Source organism: Mobula hypostoma, chromosome 9 (genome assembly GCF_963921235.1).
Source record: "Mobula hypostoma chromosome 9, sMobHyp1.1, whole genome shotgun sequence".
NCBI lineage: Eukaryota > Metazoa > Chordata > Chondrichthyes > Myliobatiformes > Myliobatidae > Mobula > Mobula hypostoma.
Window position 1 is genome coordinate 17,904,597 of NC_086105.1, and position 14,200 is coordinate 17,918,796.

Genomic DNA, 14,200 nt, shown 5'->3' on the forward strand with positions numbered 1-14,200 from the left:
AAGTGCATGTCCATCCTCTTCCCTGCCTGTAATCATTGGGAAGCTGGATCAGTGATAGTTATGTTCATTGACAAGTTTGGATAGTAGTATATCTAATGTTTGACTCTGAATTCTCTTGTTGGAGGCATGCAATAAATGTATAGTAAGGTTTTTAAAAAAGTCTCCTGGTAAATAGTACAGGGTAAGACATGGCGGCATTGGCAAGAAAACTGTAAACTGTGATTCTTTAAAGAAAATGCTTCAACTATTATTCATTTAGTCTTTAATCTTTGCTTTTCCAGGATAAAGCTGTAGTCTTCCCTATTCAATTGAACAAAATGTTGGAGAATAAATTACAATTATTTCTCAGCACGTTTCAATTTCTGAAAGGAGCATTAAGAATCCTTCTCCTGAGTGCAGTATCATTTAGTTGTATGGTTGAGTTTCCTCTGTGATCCCGTTTATCCGTTGTAGAATCATTGTATGATTTTTGGAATGGGAATGGAATAGGGTTTGCTCTGAACCTCCCATGAATCAACTTGGTATAACAGAGCTTTCTGACAATGTTACTATGTATCCATGGTTGCTTGGCTTGGTGGCTACCTCATTTACAATGTAATTTCAAAGGCTTTGCGGTTGGAATTGCTGGTGGGGGAAAGGACTGAAAAACATTCTACTACTAAGGAGCTGGGTCCTGTATAACAGACCCTCAAAAATATGAGGGTTTTGTTCAAGGAGACCATATGGGTAGCATGTATGGACTTGACACTATAAATAACTAAATACGTGTACTGATTATATTATACTCCGAGTATTTACTTCAGAAATAAATTATTGTGCCATCGCCAAAGTGGCAAAATCAGAAGCCAGAAACTTCGGGCTCTGGAGCACAACTCGCAAATAACTCAAATTTTTCTTTTTTTTGTCCCTAAACGTGCATCTTGTCACAGCAAGTGAGACTGGCAATCACTGCTTTTCAGGACAGTAACTGAATTGATCATCATGAGATTTGGTTGTACCAGATTGGTAGAGTCGACATCCTGCAATTAATCCTCCTTTGTCACTTCCTCTTGAAAACTGACAGAGATTGGATACTCAACACACACAAACACTCACACAATGTTTTCCATAGATGCTGCCTGGCCTGCTGAGTTCCTCCAGCATTTTGTGTGTTGCCTGGATTTCCAGCATCTACAGATTTTCTCTTGTTTGTATGGAGAGTTTCGATACTTCCTGTGCAGAGAATTGCAGACAGAAGCATAGGTCCAGCCAATTTGATCTTTGCTATTGTTTTTATTCTGTGACCTGAAATACTATTTAATTACTTAAATGTAGTTCTTGATCTCAGTCAGTCAAGAAGATACTAACTCGAGCTTATTTTTAAAAGCAAATGTTGGGCGTTTGATCTTTTTGCTGGAAAAACAAGTCATGTAATACCATATAAGGTAACTGCAGAATGCACCCTAACAGGTGTATGTAACAAGCATGGTTATTTTAATATTAATCAGTACCAACAAACAAAATGATGGAAAGAGCTACTTAAAAAGCATTTGTTGATTGTTTTCAGAAGTGCTGGTGTGACTTAGTTCATTCTTTTGTATCAAGACACTGCAGTGCTAAGTTATATAATAATTATATCTATTTGATCTGCAAATAAGCAATGGCACTAGCTGTAATTTTTCTTTAGAGTTATGGGAAGGATAACATGCTAATTGAATGTAATTCTGATTCAGATGGAATTTTTTTTAGATCAGTGTAGATGTCATAATGACTAACAGATTTGTTCTTAAATGTGAGCATATAATGTTAATTTTGAAGTCAAATTTATATTATAACTTAAGGATATCTGCAACAAGTTATTATTGTACAGTACCTAGTACATGGTTGATATTTTGCATTTTGTCATACTGGCCAAAAAATTCACTGTTTAATTACAATGATGTCACTAAGTGGTTACTCTTTGTTTCAGATCTCCATACAAAAGTCTGATATGCTTGGGTTAAAATCAAGAATGTCTCATTTTGGTATGGGTACATACCAGTGGTTAACCCATGCATGGAATTTCTTTCAGAGAGAGGTATGTTATCTCTTGGAATTTCAGTGTCTTGTTTCCTTTTACTCTAACAATGCAGTACTTTTACTGACCTTGATATGTGGAGTTATTTTATTCAGTTTCTTGCCTGGATAATAGTGATTGCTAGTATTATGTCCACTAGTATCAGCAGAAAGATGGATCAGACTTATTTTTAAGCAAGTGACATAATTGTAATTTCATCTGTCATTTGAAAGAGTAGATGTTTTAAAACTATTATTATTGCATTGACAAGGTAGATGAAAGGTTGAAACCTGTAAATTCGTAATGGAGATTGCAGAAATAAAATTGAACACATTTGTTTTTCGTAGTTTTGAACATCCTGCCAATATTAATTTAAAAATTAGCAGAGTTTCTTTGAATGAGAGTACATGCAAAAGGAGTTGGTTGAGTAATGCAGCATCAGCAATCTTTACAGGATTTCTGGAAAGAGAAGGCAAATTCCTCAGTTGGGAATAGAACTTTTAACACCTTCTTAAAATTTGCACAGAAGTTAGAGAAGCAAGAAGGTACAGTATTTGGAGAGGAGCCTCAGAAAGAGCTAGATAAAAGATCTGCAGTATAGATACAGTAAATGCTGGCATCATCATTCAGTGAGTCATAGACTCAAATCGCTGACTTCACCTTCCTTTCCCCGAGGAAGACATTTGGCCTGATGGATATCCATAGCAGTTTCTGGTTTTATTTGTTCCAGACAATTAGATTTCAATAACTTGGTCGTTATCCTATAAATGATGAAACTGAACAATGTTTAGAATTTGGTCAATTATTGTTCGTCCATCGTCGATGTCGATGAAGACCTTGACACCAGATGGTCAATTATGGTGTGTATTTGAAAACTTGTAGAGGTTGAGTCAGGATGGACTAAAGAAGGATTTATAACTAAGACAAAGGTCTGAGTATTTTGAGGAAGAGATGTTCGACACATATGGGTTAAGATAGGATAGGGCAGTTACAGCACAGCTTTGAATGATTAGGGCAATTATGTAGGTGGGGCTCAGAAAGAATGGAAACATTAGTACTCATTTTGTGAATATTTCAAGTAGAAAATTGATTTTCAAAACAGTCTTTGATGCCGCGTCTAATGACTTTGATAATACTCAAATATCTGGGTGAGTTGTCCCTTTGGAAAAATTGGTCAGTGCTGAGAAGACAGGTTGACAAGCTGATTCTAAGGTTTTCTATTACTAGCCATAGCCTAATCAACAGCAGACATCAAACTGTAAATATTGTTTTGAAAAGCTTTCTTTAATTTACAATACTTAAGAATAGTAATGCTCTTTCTGGTTGAGGAGCTGTGGCGTGGGCCACAAGCCATCTTTACTGCAGCCAAATAATAATGTCATCTGCCTCAGGGAGGTGGCAGTCTTTGGCCTCCCGGTTCAGAGCTGTACTGAAACCTCTCCCATGGTTGAATACCACAAAGCCGCTCTTTGCCCATTCATTCCAGATGCTGCGGATTAGGGTTTTGGTGACAATTGGGGAACTATGAAATCTAAAAGCAACAATAACAGATGGATATTAGTGGGTTCTGCTGGTGATAACCCTTGTAGAATCTGAAGCTTAGCTTTATGTTAAATGACCACTGAGATCATGAGCCTGATGAGCATTGACTGTTATAAAGCAGTAACACTTTATAACAATTCAAAAACAATTTATCATGGCTGCACCTTCCTCTCAGTTAATATTATCAGATATTTGGCAAGTGAAAACTCACTTCATTAATACACAGTAGGTGATGCCACTGAGGGGCAACTCGATTAGGCAGTGAAAGGAATGAATATCTTCACACCAGGAATGATCCAAAGGGAAGAAAAAATAGTTATTGAAGGAATGCAGGTGAGAAAGGGTGTGTCACAGATAAAAGGGGATATTTGGATTCATTAAGACATTGGAAGAACAAAACACAAACTCCGCAGATCCTGGAAATCTGAACCAAAAGGTAACAAAGGACTAGAAACACTCAACTAGTCAGGAGAGAGGAACTGTTTTCAGTTCCTAAATCTGATCAAATGTTCCCACCAAGAAACTGTAACTCTTATTTCTCACTCCACAGACATTTACTAACCTGCTAAGTATTTCTAGCATTTTTTTGCTTTTATTTTGTGATGTTTACTGAAATGAAAGAGGCCAAGTATAAAGGGGTGTTCAGTCACTTTTGGGAAAGAGTCTTGTAGCCATGAGTCAGTAATAAATAAAAGACCTCTGGACAAGGAAGGATAAGTGTTGGTGAACAGTTGATGAGATCTGATTGTCAGTAATGTTGCATAACCTGGGGATTCTGATGATGCACATGAGGAGAAGAGTGAAAGTGCCTAAACATGGAAAACCCTTAGCATTGTTAAAAATACTTTGGCCCAGCAAGATGGCAGGGTACAGGAATAGGAAAAGGGCAAAAGGAAATATGTTTAAATTCTCATGGAAGAGAGAGATGCAGCAGATATAATCTGTGGGCACACCAACAAAGATGTGCTGATAATCTAGAGAAAAATCTAAGATTGCCTGGGGAAGGGAAGCACAGTAGGGCAGCTGGTAGAGACAGTGATTCAGTCCTTACTTCATGTTCAGATTTCTTGCACATCCAAAAACTGTGTGCATGTTGGGAGGTTAATTAGCCACTGTAAATTACACATAGTGTGTGGGAGATTTGTAGAATCTGGGAGGAGTTAAAGGGAATGTGGAGATAATAAAAATGGGTGGTTGATTGTTAGCAAGACTTCGTGCATCAAAGGGCCTGTTTCCATGGTGAAGTCTCTGAGTCTATTACAAAGAGAGCATGCATTGATAAAGTATTCTTTCCAGTTGCACTGTCAGAAACAATGATTACAACTCTGTGCACAGGAGGATCCCATAAAAAGCAATGCAGTAAATAAGTTCTTTTATGGTGTTGGTTTGAGGAAAAATATTGGCAGAAGCATCAGGAAGTGTTGCTCTACTTTGAATTGTACTGTAGGAACTTCAGCCCATAAATTCTTAGTGACGAGAATGCTACTATGGAGATAAACCTGGTGGTGTTATGAACAGTAAGGAGATCTGCAGAATAAAAGGGTGACTCAAAATTATCAGTACACGAGCTTGTTTATACAGATGAGAGAAATTTAGAGCCTGTGTGAAATGATGAATAAAGCTCAATTCCAGCTCTCGCCTATTTTTGAGAAAACTGGGTTTGTTCTGGTTTGTACTTCATTAATTGCTTATCCTAGAATGTATTTCCTCCGTTTATGATTGCAGAAGCTGTTTCTATGTTGGTTACTTGTTGGAAGAAGTGAATGGCTAGTCCAAAGTTGCAACCCATTTTGGCAACCTATTTTGGGCATGGTAATATGTAAAACAAACGTAATTACTTATCGTGCTCGCTTCTCTCGCCAAAAATTCCATGCTCAAGATGCTGAGAATTTTGTTACTTTTTGCCCCCAGTTCAAGTGTTGCGGAGTGGTATACTTTACAGATTGGTTAGAAATGGCAGGAATGGAATGGCCTCCGGACTCTTGTTGCATCAGAGAATTTCCAGGATGCTCTAAACGAGCACATTATGGGGATCATGTCGACATTTATCAAGAGGTAAGAGTGCTTTTCCTTTCCAAATTCATCAAATAATTGTGGGTTAGAAATGGGTGTTTACCCTATTTGTAGCAGCACACATTTTTAAATGGATAGCTCTTTATAGTAACATATACTTTCCAAAAGCATGCATGGATAGGTATGAGTATAATAAATTATCTGCGTGTGAAATTTAAAAGTGGTGTAGAAATAATGGAAAGTAATTTGCAGTACAGGTAAAGCTATTCACTTACTGGCAGCTATTTCTGGGACTGAAAAAAATGGTAAAAATTATGCTATAAAATACACATCAAACCCTGTCGCATGGGTCCAAGCCTTTAGGTAGATGATGGAGCAGTATAACACCCGTCCCGTTTCACCACTAAAATAATAGTGCAGCACGAGGTGATTGAGCGGGCAGTGGTCTCTTTTCCTCTTGCTGACATCCAAGTAAGTTGGTAAGCTTTATGCAAGATGCAGATTAGAGGCAAGAGCTGATGTGATCATTAACTCTGACAGGCACGAGCTTCATATGCACCAGCAATAGGCAATGAAACCCTGTATTTGGCCATTGTCCAATAGAAATCCTGTGAAGGAAATTCCTTTATTCTTTTTGCTAAATTGTTTTCCATGCCCAGAATGTGATTAAGGCCAGCATCAATGCCAAGTCCTAGTCACTGTTGGAAAGTTACGATAGTGAGCTGCATTCTTGTATAGCTCCAGACTACAAGGTTAAGGTACTCTACAGGACTGATGGATAGGAAGTTCTAGGGTCTAACCCAGTGACAATAAAAGAACAATCTATCTTGTGTTGGAAAGGCATATGATGTCTGCATCAACAAGCAGGTGGTGGCATCCTCATTCTCAGCTGTCTTTGTCTTTGCGTTTGAGAGACTGCAGAGGTGAAATCTGCCTTAGTGAATTGTTGCAGTTCACTTTGTAGATGGTGCACTGGTTGTGAAGATGTGGTATGACTGCCCAATGTGCTCCTGGTCAGGCAGGCCACATTGTCAGGAATGGTATTGAGCTTCTTGTGCACTGTTGGACCTGAATTTACGCAAAATAAGGCATTCCATCCTCTTGACCTTTGCTCTGTTAACTGAGAAGCCTGGGGAAATTGAACCATTCGTCCCAGACTGTCCTACCCCAGATCTGTATCTTCAGACCAATATCTAATAGGCTGAAGGTACAGATCTGAGGTAGGGCAGACCAGAACCTACTGGGCTCTTCCAATTACATTTCTAGTCAGGAGGCTGACATTAAGAAATTCAATAATCCTGCTACTTTTGAAGATGGTTAGATGTTCACTTATTAGAAATAGTTATTTTTTGGCATCTTTGTGGCACATGCCAGTTATTACTACCAGCTTAAGTATAGTCTAGGTCCTTTTGCATGTGGCACAGGCTACATCATGAAAGCGTGTAGTGAACCTTCCCTTCCCACTTATTGTGGAAGGAAAGTCCTTGTTGAAGTAGCGGAAGATGATTAGGCATACTGCAGTGGCCTGAGCAATATGTGAAATAATGGAAAGGATTTGACTCCTACCAGTCAAGAGTTTATCCATCACTATTTGTTGACAGATCTTACTGGGATTACTGATACAAATGACTCAGCCATGCATACTTTGTCGGATGTTAACTTGATGTGAATGGAACTTGCTCAAATCCTGATTCTTTTTGTTCTAATGGTTGGGCTAGACAAGTTACTTGTGGCTAAGTAATCTTGGCAGAACTTAATTTAAGCTTTTGAGTAGGTTATTGATGAATGTTGCTTGATAATTTGATTGCTCATAAGGAGAATGTTGTGGCATTGCCAGCATTTATTTTTCTTCTGCAATTGTGAAATAAGAAGGCATTTATGCCTTGCCACATTGGACTGTCAGGAATTGCAAATGGACCAGCGGGAGAGGATGGAAGACTTAACACTGTAAACCTGTTGGTATACCCACTGGGGTTTCAATAATAATCTGATAATTTTATAGTTATTCTTTCTGAGACAAGTCTTTTAATTAGGACTTTTATTTAATACTGGAATATAATTTCCCTGCAGACCCCACTGGAATTTGCTGGATCAACAGTCCAGAATTCTTGCTGCTGGGCAATTAACTTGCATTATATTTATTCAACACATTCCGGCAGACAGACCTGTGTAAATGTGGACTGAATGAAAAGCCTTTTTTCCCCTACCTTTTTTACACATTTGATCAGAATCTTTTCGGACATCTACTGATAAGAACATAACAGTCTCAAATGTTTTGCGTTGCATGGCTATCGTTTGAATTGTACACCTATTTATTTGTCCAATTTTCATTACTCCCTCCTGTTGATGAGCAGTTGTCAAATAGTGGTGGTCATCAATGCAAGTGTCAAATTATTTATGTCAAAGTAAACCTAGTTACGGAGTAACATGGGGGAATGATTAGCAAATTTATTTGACTTGCTCTCATTTGTGGCATTGTGCTTTTGGTATCTGAGCAATAAAACTGGCTTTCGTATCACTGAAATTCTGAAGCAGTAGAAGAGCTCAGAAGTAAACTGCAGAGAGAGGAAGAAATAATGAAGTTATGATTTTGTATGTGCCTTGAATAAAACTTAAGGATAACAGGTTTAGGGAACCTTGATATTTAAGAGATACTGAGACCCTGGGGTAAGAAAGAAGAGGAGGTGCATAGCAGGTATAGGCAGGTAAGAACAAATGGAGTATAAGAAATGCAAGAAAACACTTAAAGAAATCAGGAGGACTAAAAGAAGGCACGAGGTTGCCCTAGCAGACAAGGCGAAGGAGAATCCTGAGAGATCCTACTGATGTGTTAAGAGCAAAAAGATTACGAAAGACAAAATTGGTCCTCTGGAAGATCTACGGTATGCATAGAGCCAAAAAGAGATCGGGGAGATCTTAAGTGGATTTTTTTTGCATCTGTATTTGATCAGGAGATGGACACACAGTCTACAGAAGCAAGGTAAAGCAGCAGCCAGGCCATGGACCCAATACATATTAAGAGGAGAAGGTGTTTGCCGTCTTGAGGCAAATTAAGATGGTAAATCCCTTGGGCCTAACCAGGTGTTCCCTCGGACCCGGTGGGAGGCAGGTGGAGAAATTGCAAGGACTGTAGCAGAGATACTGACTCTCAAAGTTCAAAGTAAATGTAATTATCAAAGTGCATACTGCATATGTCACGATATACAACCCTGAGATTCATTTTCCTGTGGGCTTACTCAGCAAATCAATGGAATAGCAGCTATAACAGGGTCTATCAACCAGAGTACAGAAGATGACAAACTCTGCAAATGCAAATATAAATAAATAGCAGCAAATAATGAGAACATTAGATAAAGACCCTTTAAAGGGAGATCATTGATTGTGGATATTTAAATCCTCATTAGTTACAGGTGAGGTACTGGAGGATTGGAGGGTAACTAATGTTGTTCTGGTGTTTAAGAAAGGCTCTTAAAAATAAACCAGGAAATTATAGACTGGTGAACCTGACATCAGTGGTGGAAAAGTTATTGGAAGGTATTCTAAGGGACCAGATATGTGAGTATTTGGAAATAGACTGATTAGGGATAATCGGCATGGCTTTGTGTGTGGTAGGTCATGTCTAACCAATGCCAGAGAGTTTTTTGAGGATATTACCAGGAAAGTTCATGAAGGCAAGGCAGTGGATGTTGTCTATATGGACTTTAGTAATGTAGTTGACAAGGTCCCTCATGGAATGTTAGTCAAGAAGGTTCACTCGCTTGGCATTCAAGATGAGGTAGAAAATTGGATTAGATGTTGGCTTTGTGGGAGAAACCAGAAAGTGGTAGTAGAGGGTTGCCTCTCTGACTGGAGGCCTGTGACTAGCATGGATCATTGTTGGGTCCATTGTTGTTTGTCATCTATATCAGTGATCTGGATGGTAATATGGCCAACTGGATCAGCAAGTTTGCAGATGACGCCAAGATTGGGGGTGTAATGGACAGCGAGGAAGACTATCAGAGCTTACAGTGTGATCTGGACCAGCTGGAAAAATGGGTTAAAGTGACAGATGGAACTTAACACAGACATGTGCAAGTTATTGCACTTCGGTAGGACCAACCAGGGTAGATCTTGCACAGTGAACGGTCGGGCACTGAGGAGTGTGGTAGGACAGCGGGATCTGAGAGTATAGGCCCATTGTCAGTGAAAGTGGTGTCACAGGTAGATAGGGTTGTAAATAAAGCTTGTGACATGTTGGCCTTCATAAATCAAAGTATTGAGTACAGGAGATAGGATGTTATGAAGTTGTACAAGACATTGATGAGGCCTAATTTGGAGTATTGTGTGCAGTTTTGATCACCTACCTACAGGACAGATCGAAATAATGCTGAAAGAGTACAGAGCAAATTTACAATCATGTTACATAAGAACATAAGGACATAAGAAATAAGAGCAGGAGTAGGCCCATCGAGGCTGCCCCGTCATTCAATAAGATTATGGCTAATTTGTCCGTAAACTCAGCTCCATATACCTGCCTTTTCCCCATAACCCTTACTTCCCTTACTATATAAAAACCTATCTAACTGTTTCTTAAATATATTTAGTGAAGAAGGCTTAACTGCTTCTCTGGGCAGAGAATTCCACAGATTCACCACTCCCTGGGAAAAACAGTTTCTCCTCATCTCTGTCCTAAATCTTCTCCCCTGAATCTTGAGACAATGTTCCCTAGTTCTAGTCCCACTTACCAATGGAAATAATTTTGTATATTTTTATAAGATCCCCTCTCATTCTTCTGAACTCCAGAGAATATAGTCCCAGGCGACTCAATCTCTCCTCATAGGTTAACCCCTTCATCTCTGGAATCAACCTGGTGAACCTCCTCTGCACTGCCTCCAAAGCCAGTAAATCCTTCCCCCAGTATGGAGACCAGAAATGCACACAGTACTCCAGGTGCAGCCTCACCAGTACCCTGTATACTTGCAGCATGACCTCCCTGCTCTTTGTTGCCGGACTGGAGCACCTCAGTTGTAAGGAAAGTCTGAATAGGTTAGGGCTTTATTCCTTGGAACATAGAAGACTGAGGGAATATTTGATAGAGGTATACAAAATTGAGGGGCATAGATAGGTAAATTGAAGCAGGCTTTTTCCATAGAAGTTGAGTGGGACTACAACTAAATATCATGGGTTAGGGTGAAAGGTGAAGAGATTGTTTGCAACATCATTGTTAATGAGGTGAAATAATTCAGAGTCCATTCAAAACATATTTAATATTTCTCCTATGGAATTAAATTTCATGTATTGGGTGGTGCATTGCTCTACATGACTAGAGGAGTTCTTCAGGCAGTTATTCATATTTCGCTTCCAGATGAGCTCAAACCTTCTATGCTCGCTTTGTCCACCAGAACAGGGAGGAACCATCACACACCAACCCCCATGTCTCCCAGTGATCTTTTTGTATCAGCATCTGAAGATGATATGCGGGCTGCCTTCAAGGGAGTGAATCCAAGGAAAACATCTGGTCCTGTGCTGACCAACTGGCTGGTGAGTTCACAGGTATCTTCAACCTCTCACTCCGGCAGAGTGTGGTACCCACCTGCTTCAAGTAGGCTTCAATCGTACTGATGCCCAGGAAGAACATGGTAACCTGCTTCAATGACTGTTGCCCAGTGGCACTTGTATCCACAGTGTTAGGTGTTTTCAGAAGCTGGCGTTGAAGCATATCAGTTCCTATCTGAGTGGCTACATGGATCCACACCACTTTGCCTACCAAAGCAATGGCTCCACAACAGATGCCATCTCATTGGAACATCTGGACAGCAAAGGTGCATACATCAGGATGCTCTATATTGATTACAGCTCAGCATTTAATACCATCATCCCCTCAAAACTAATCAGTAAACTCCAAGACCTGGGCCTCAATACCCTCTTGTGCAATTGGATCCTGGATTTCCTCACTTCCGGACCCTAGTCAATTTGGAATGGCAAAAACATCTCCTCTCCAATCTCCATCATCACAGTTGTACCACAAGGATGTGTGCTTAGCCCCCTGCTCTACTCACTTTACACCTATGTCTGTGTGGCTAAGTACAGCTCCAACACTGTTATCCAAGTTTGCTGATGAGACCACTGTTGTGGGCCGTATCAAAGGTGGTGATGAACCAGCATACAGGAGGGAGATTGAAAACTTGGTTGAGTGATGTCATGACAACAACCTCTCACTCAATGTCAATAAGACTAAGAAACTGTTTGTAGACTTCAGGAGAGGGAAACCAGAGGTCCATGAGCCAGTACTCATCGGAGGATCAGAGCTGAAGAGAATCAGTAACTTAAATTCCTGGGTGTCACTATCTCAGCAGACTGGTCCTGAACCCATCATATAAATATAATTGCAAAGAAAGCACGGCAGTGCCTCTACTTCCTCAGGAGTCTGTGGAGATTCAGCTCATCATCAAAAATCTTAGCAAATTTCTATAGAAGTGAGGTAGAAAGTGTGCTGACTGGCTGCTTTACAGCCTGGTATGGGAACACCAATTGCTTTGAGCGTTAAATCCCACAAAAGGTACGTCACAAGTAAAGCCCTCCCAACCATTGAGCACGTCTACATGAAACGTTGCTGTAGAAAAGCAGCATCCATCATCAGAGATCCTCACCACCCAGGCCGTGCTCTTTTCTTGCTGCTGCCATCAGGTTGAAGGTACAAGTGTCTCGGGACTCTCACCACCAGGTTCAAGAACAGTTACTACCCCTCAACCACCCAGGATCTTAAAATGGGATATCTACGTCTGGTGTTCCCATAACAGATGGTCTCACTTCAAGGGCTCTTTATCTTGTTATTTCATATTTATTATTTATTGCTATTTATTTATATCTGCATTTGCACAGTTTGTTGTTCATTGATCCTGTTTACAGTTACTGTTCTATAGATTTGCTAAATATGCCCACAGGAAAAAGAATCTCAGGGTTGTATGTTGTGACAGTAGAGTATGTACTCTGAGAATAAATTTTACTTTGAACTTTGAGTTACTCCATCAATACCCATTTTGCTGAAAATATTTCATATCCTTTTACCGTCATTCTTCTGTCCCCATGCTTCAACAATTTCCACATGTTCATTACCAGGCTTAGAGACTTTCTAATTTAGACTACGACAGTGGTTATGCCTTATTTCTTAGCTTTAACCCTGTGATCTGAGAAGTATGACCTTTAGTTATTAGTGAGGAAGCAGTGTGAAGTGCTAGAATCTGCTTAAGACAGATAGCAGCATTATCATGAATGGGGACAATTTCAATGAGCTTTATATTTATTTATTTATTTATTGAGATATAGTGCTTTCTGGCCCTTTGAGCCATGCTGCCCAGCAACTCCCGATTTAACCCTAGCCTAGTCACAGGGCAATTTCCAATGACCAATTAACCTTCTAACTGGTATGTCTTTGGAATGTGGGAGGAAACTGGAGCACCCAGAGAAAACACACGAAATCCACAGGGAGGAGGTACAGACTCCTTACTGATGACATCAATGTCACACCTCGCTATCTGGTGTGGGTAAGAGTGTCCGATGAGGGTCACCAGTTGAAGGAAAAACAGATGGTAAGCCATTACAGCACGTTGGTGCAAGGGGTTTTATTTAGTGCCAGGTGGAAAAAGTGCAAAAGTTGTCCAAAATTTGTGAAAGAAAGAAGTATTTACAAATAGAAAACTGAAAACAAACATGTAGAAAAATTTACAAATATAGATATATATGTCACACTTTGTTTTTAATTTCCCAATATAACTACTCACAATCCATCAAATCCAACTTCCACACCTCTAGCAAAGCCAGACTGAGGCTACGTCCACACTAGACCAGATAATTTTGAAAACGTTGGTTTCATGTAAAAATGACAGGTGTCCACACTAGGCATTTCTGAAAATACCTCCGTCCACATTAAAACGGATATTTGGGCGAATATCCTCCTACTGGGCATGCGCAGGACACACAGAAAACAAGCGAAGAGGAAACGGTACACTTGGTGCGCGTTTGTCCAGTTACAGACTGGAAAAACTTAAAAGGAAATTGCCAAATGAAAGACTTGGTGTGCGTTTGTCCAGAAACATTTCCTACAGCCATAGTCTCTTCACCAATGAAAGGGACGACAGCTCCAACTAAATGCAATAAGGCTTGTTACTGAACAAAAGTGAAATTTACTGTTACCTCATTTGTTTGCCTTACTTTTGCCATGTCTTTGTGTATTATTTTGCTGTATTTAACATGTGCAATAAAACGAGTTACTGGGCAAAAGTGACAATTGCATCTATTGAATGTTTGTACAAGCAATACATTAATAAAGTACCTTGTTTAATGTATAAAACGTGTCTGCGTCAGTGTTATCTTGTATTTCCATACAATGTTACATTAGGCTGTTACACATCTATTGTCAGATATTGTTGTTGTGGTGTTGAAGGTTGCGTTCAAGAAAACAATGAGAAGCTGCGCTGCTGCCACCATTTGTTCCGGCACGTCATGACAGCGGTTTTAAGATTAGCCGGTTACCCCGTACACACTACGCTGGATATTAGGCATTTTCAGATTTATTCACTCTGGAGAGCATTTCTGAAAATCTCTGTTTTCGGGGGAGGAAAACGCCGTTTC

General features: G+C 39.7%; 1 protein-coding gene across 3 annotated transcripts in view; it reads left to right on the plus strand.

Moving 5' to 3' along the window:
* Nucleotides 1–14,200, plus strand: part of tspan12 (tetraspanin 12) — a 70,994-nt gene that overhangs the window by 51,133 nt on the left and 5,661 nt on the right. For all 3 annotated transcript variants that reach the window (XM_063057821.1, XM_063057820.1, XM_063057819.1), the window contains exons 6-7: nucleotides 1,949–2,056; nucleotides 5,489–5,632. In XM_063057821.1, the coding sequence (XP_062913891.1) occupies nucleotides 1,949–2,056; nucleotides 5,489–5,632 (252 nt within the window). The remainder of the gene's footprint in view (nucleotides 1–1,948; nucleotides 2,057–5,488; nucleotides 5,633–14,200) is intronic.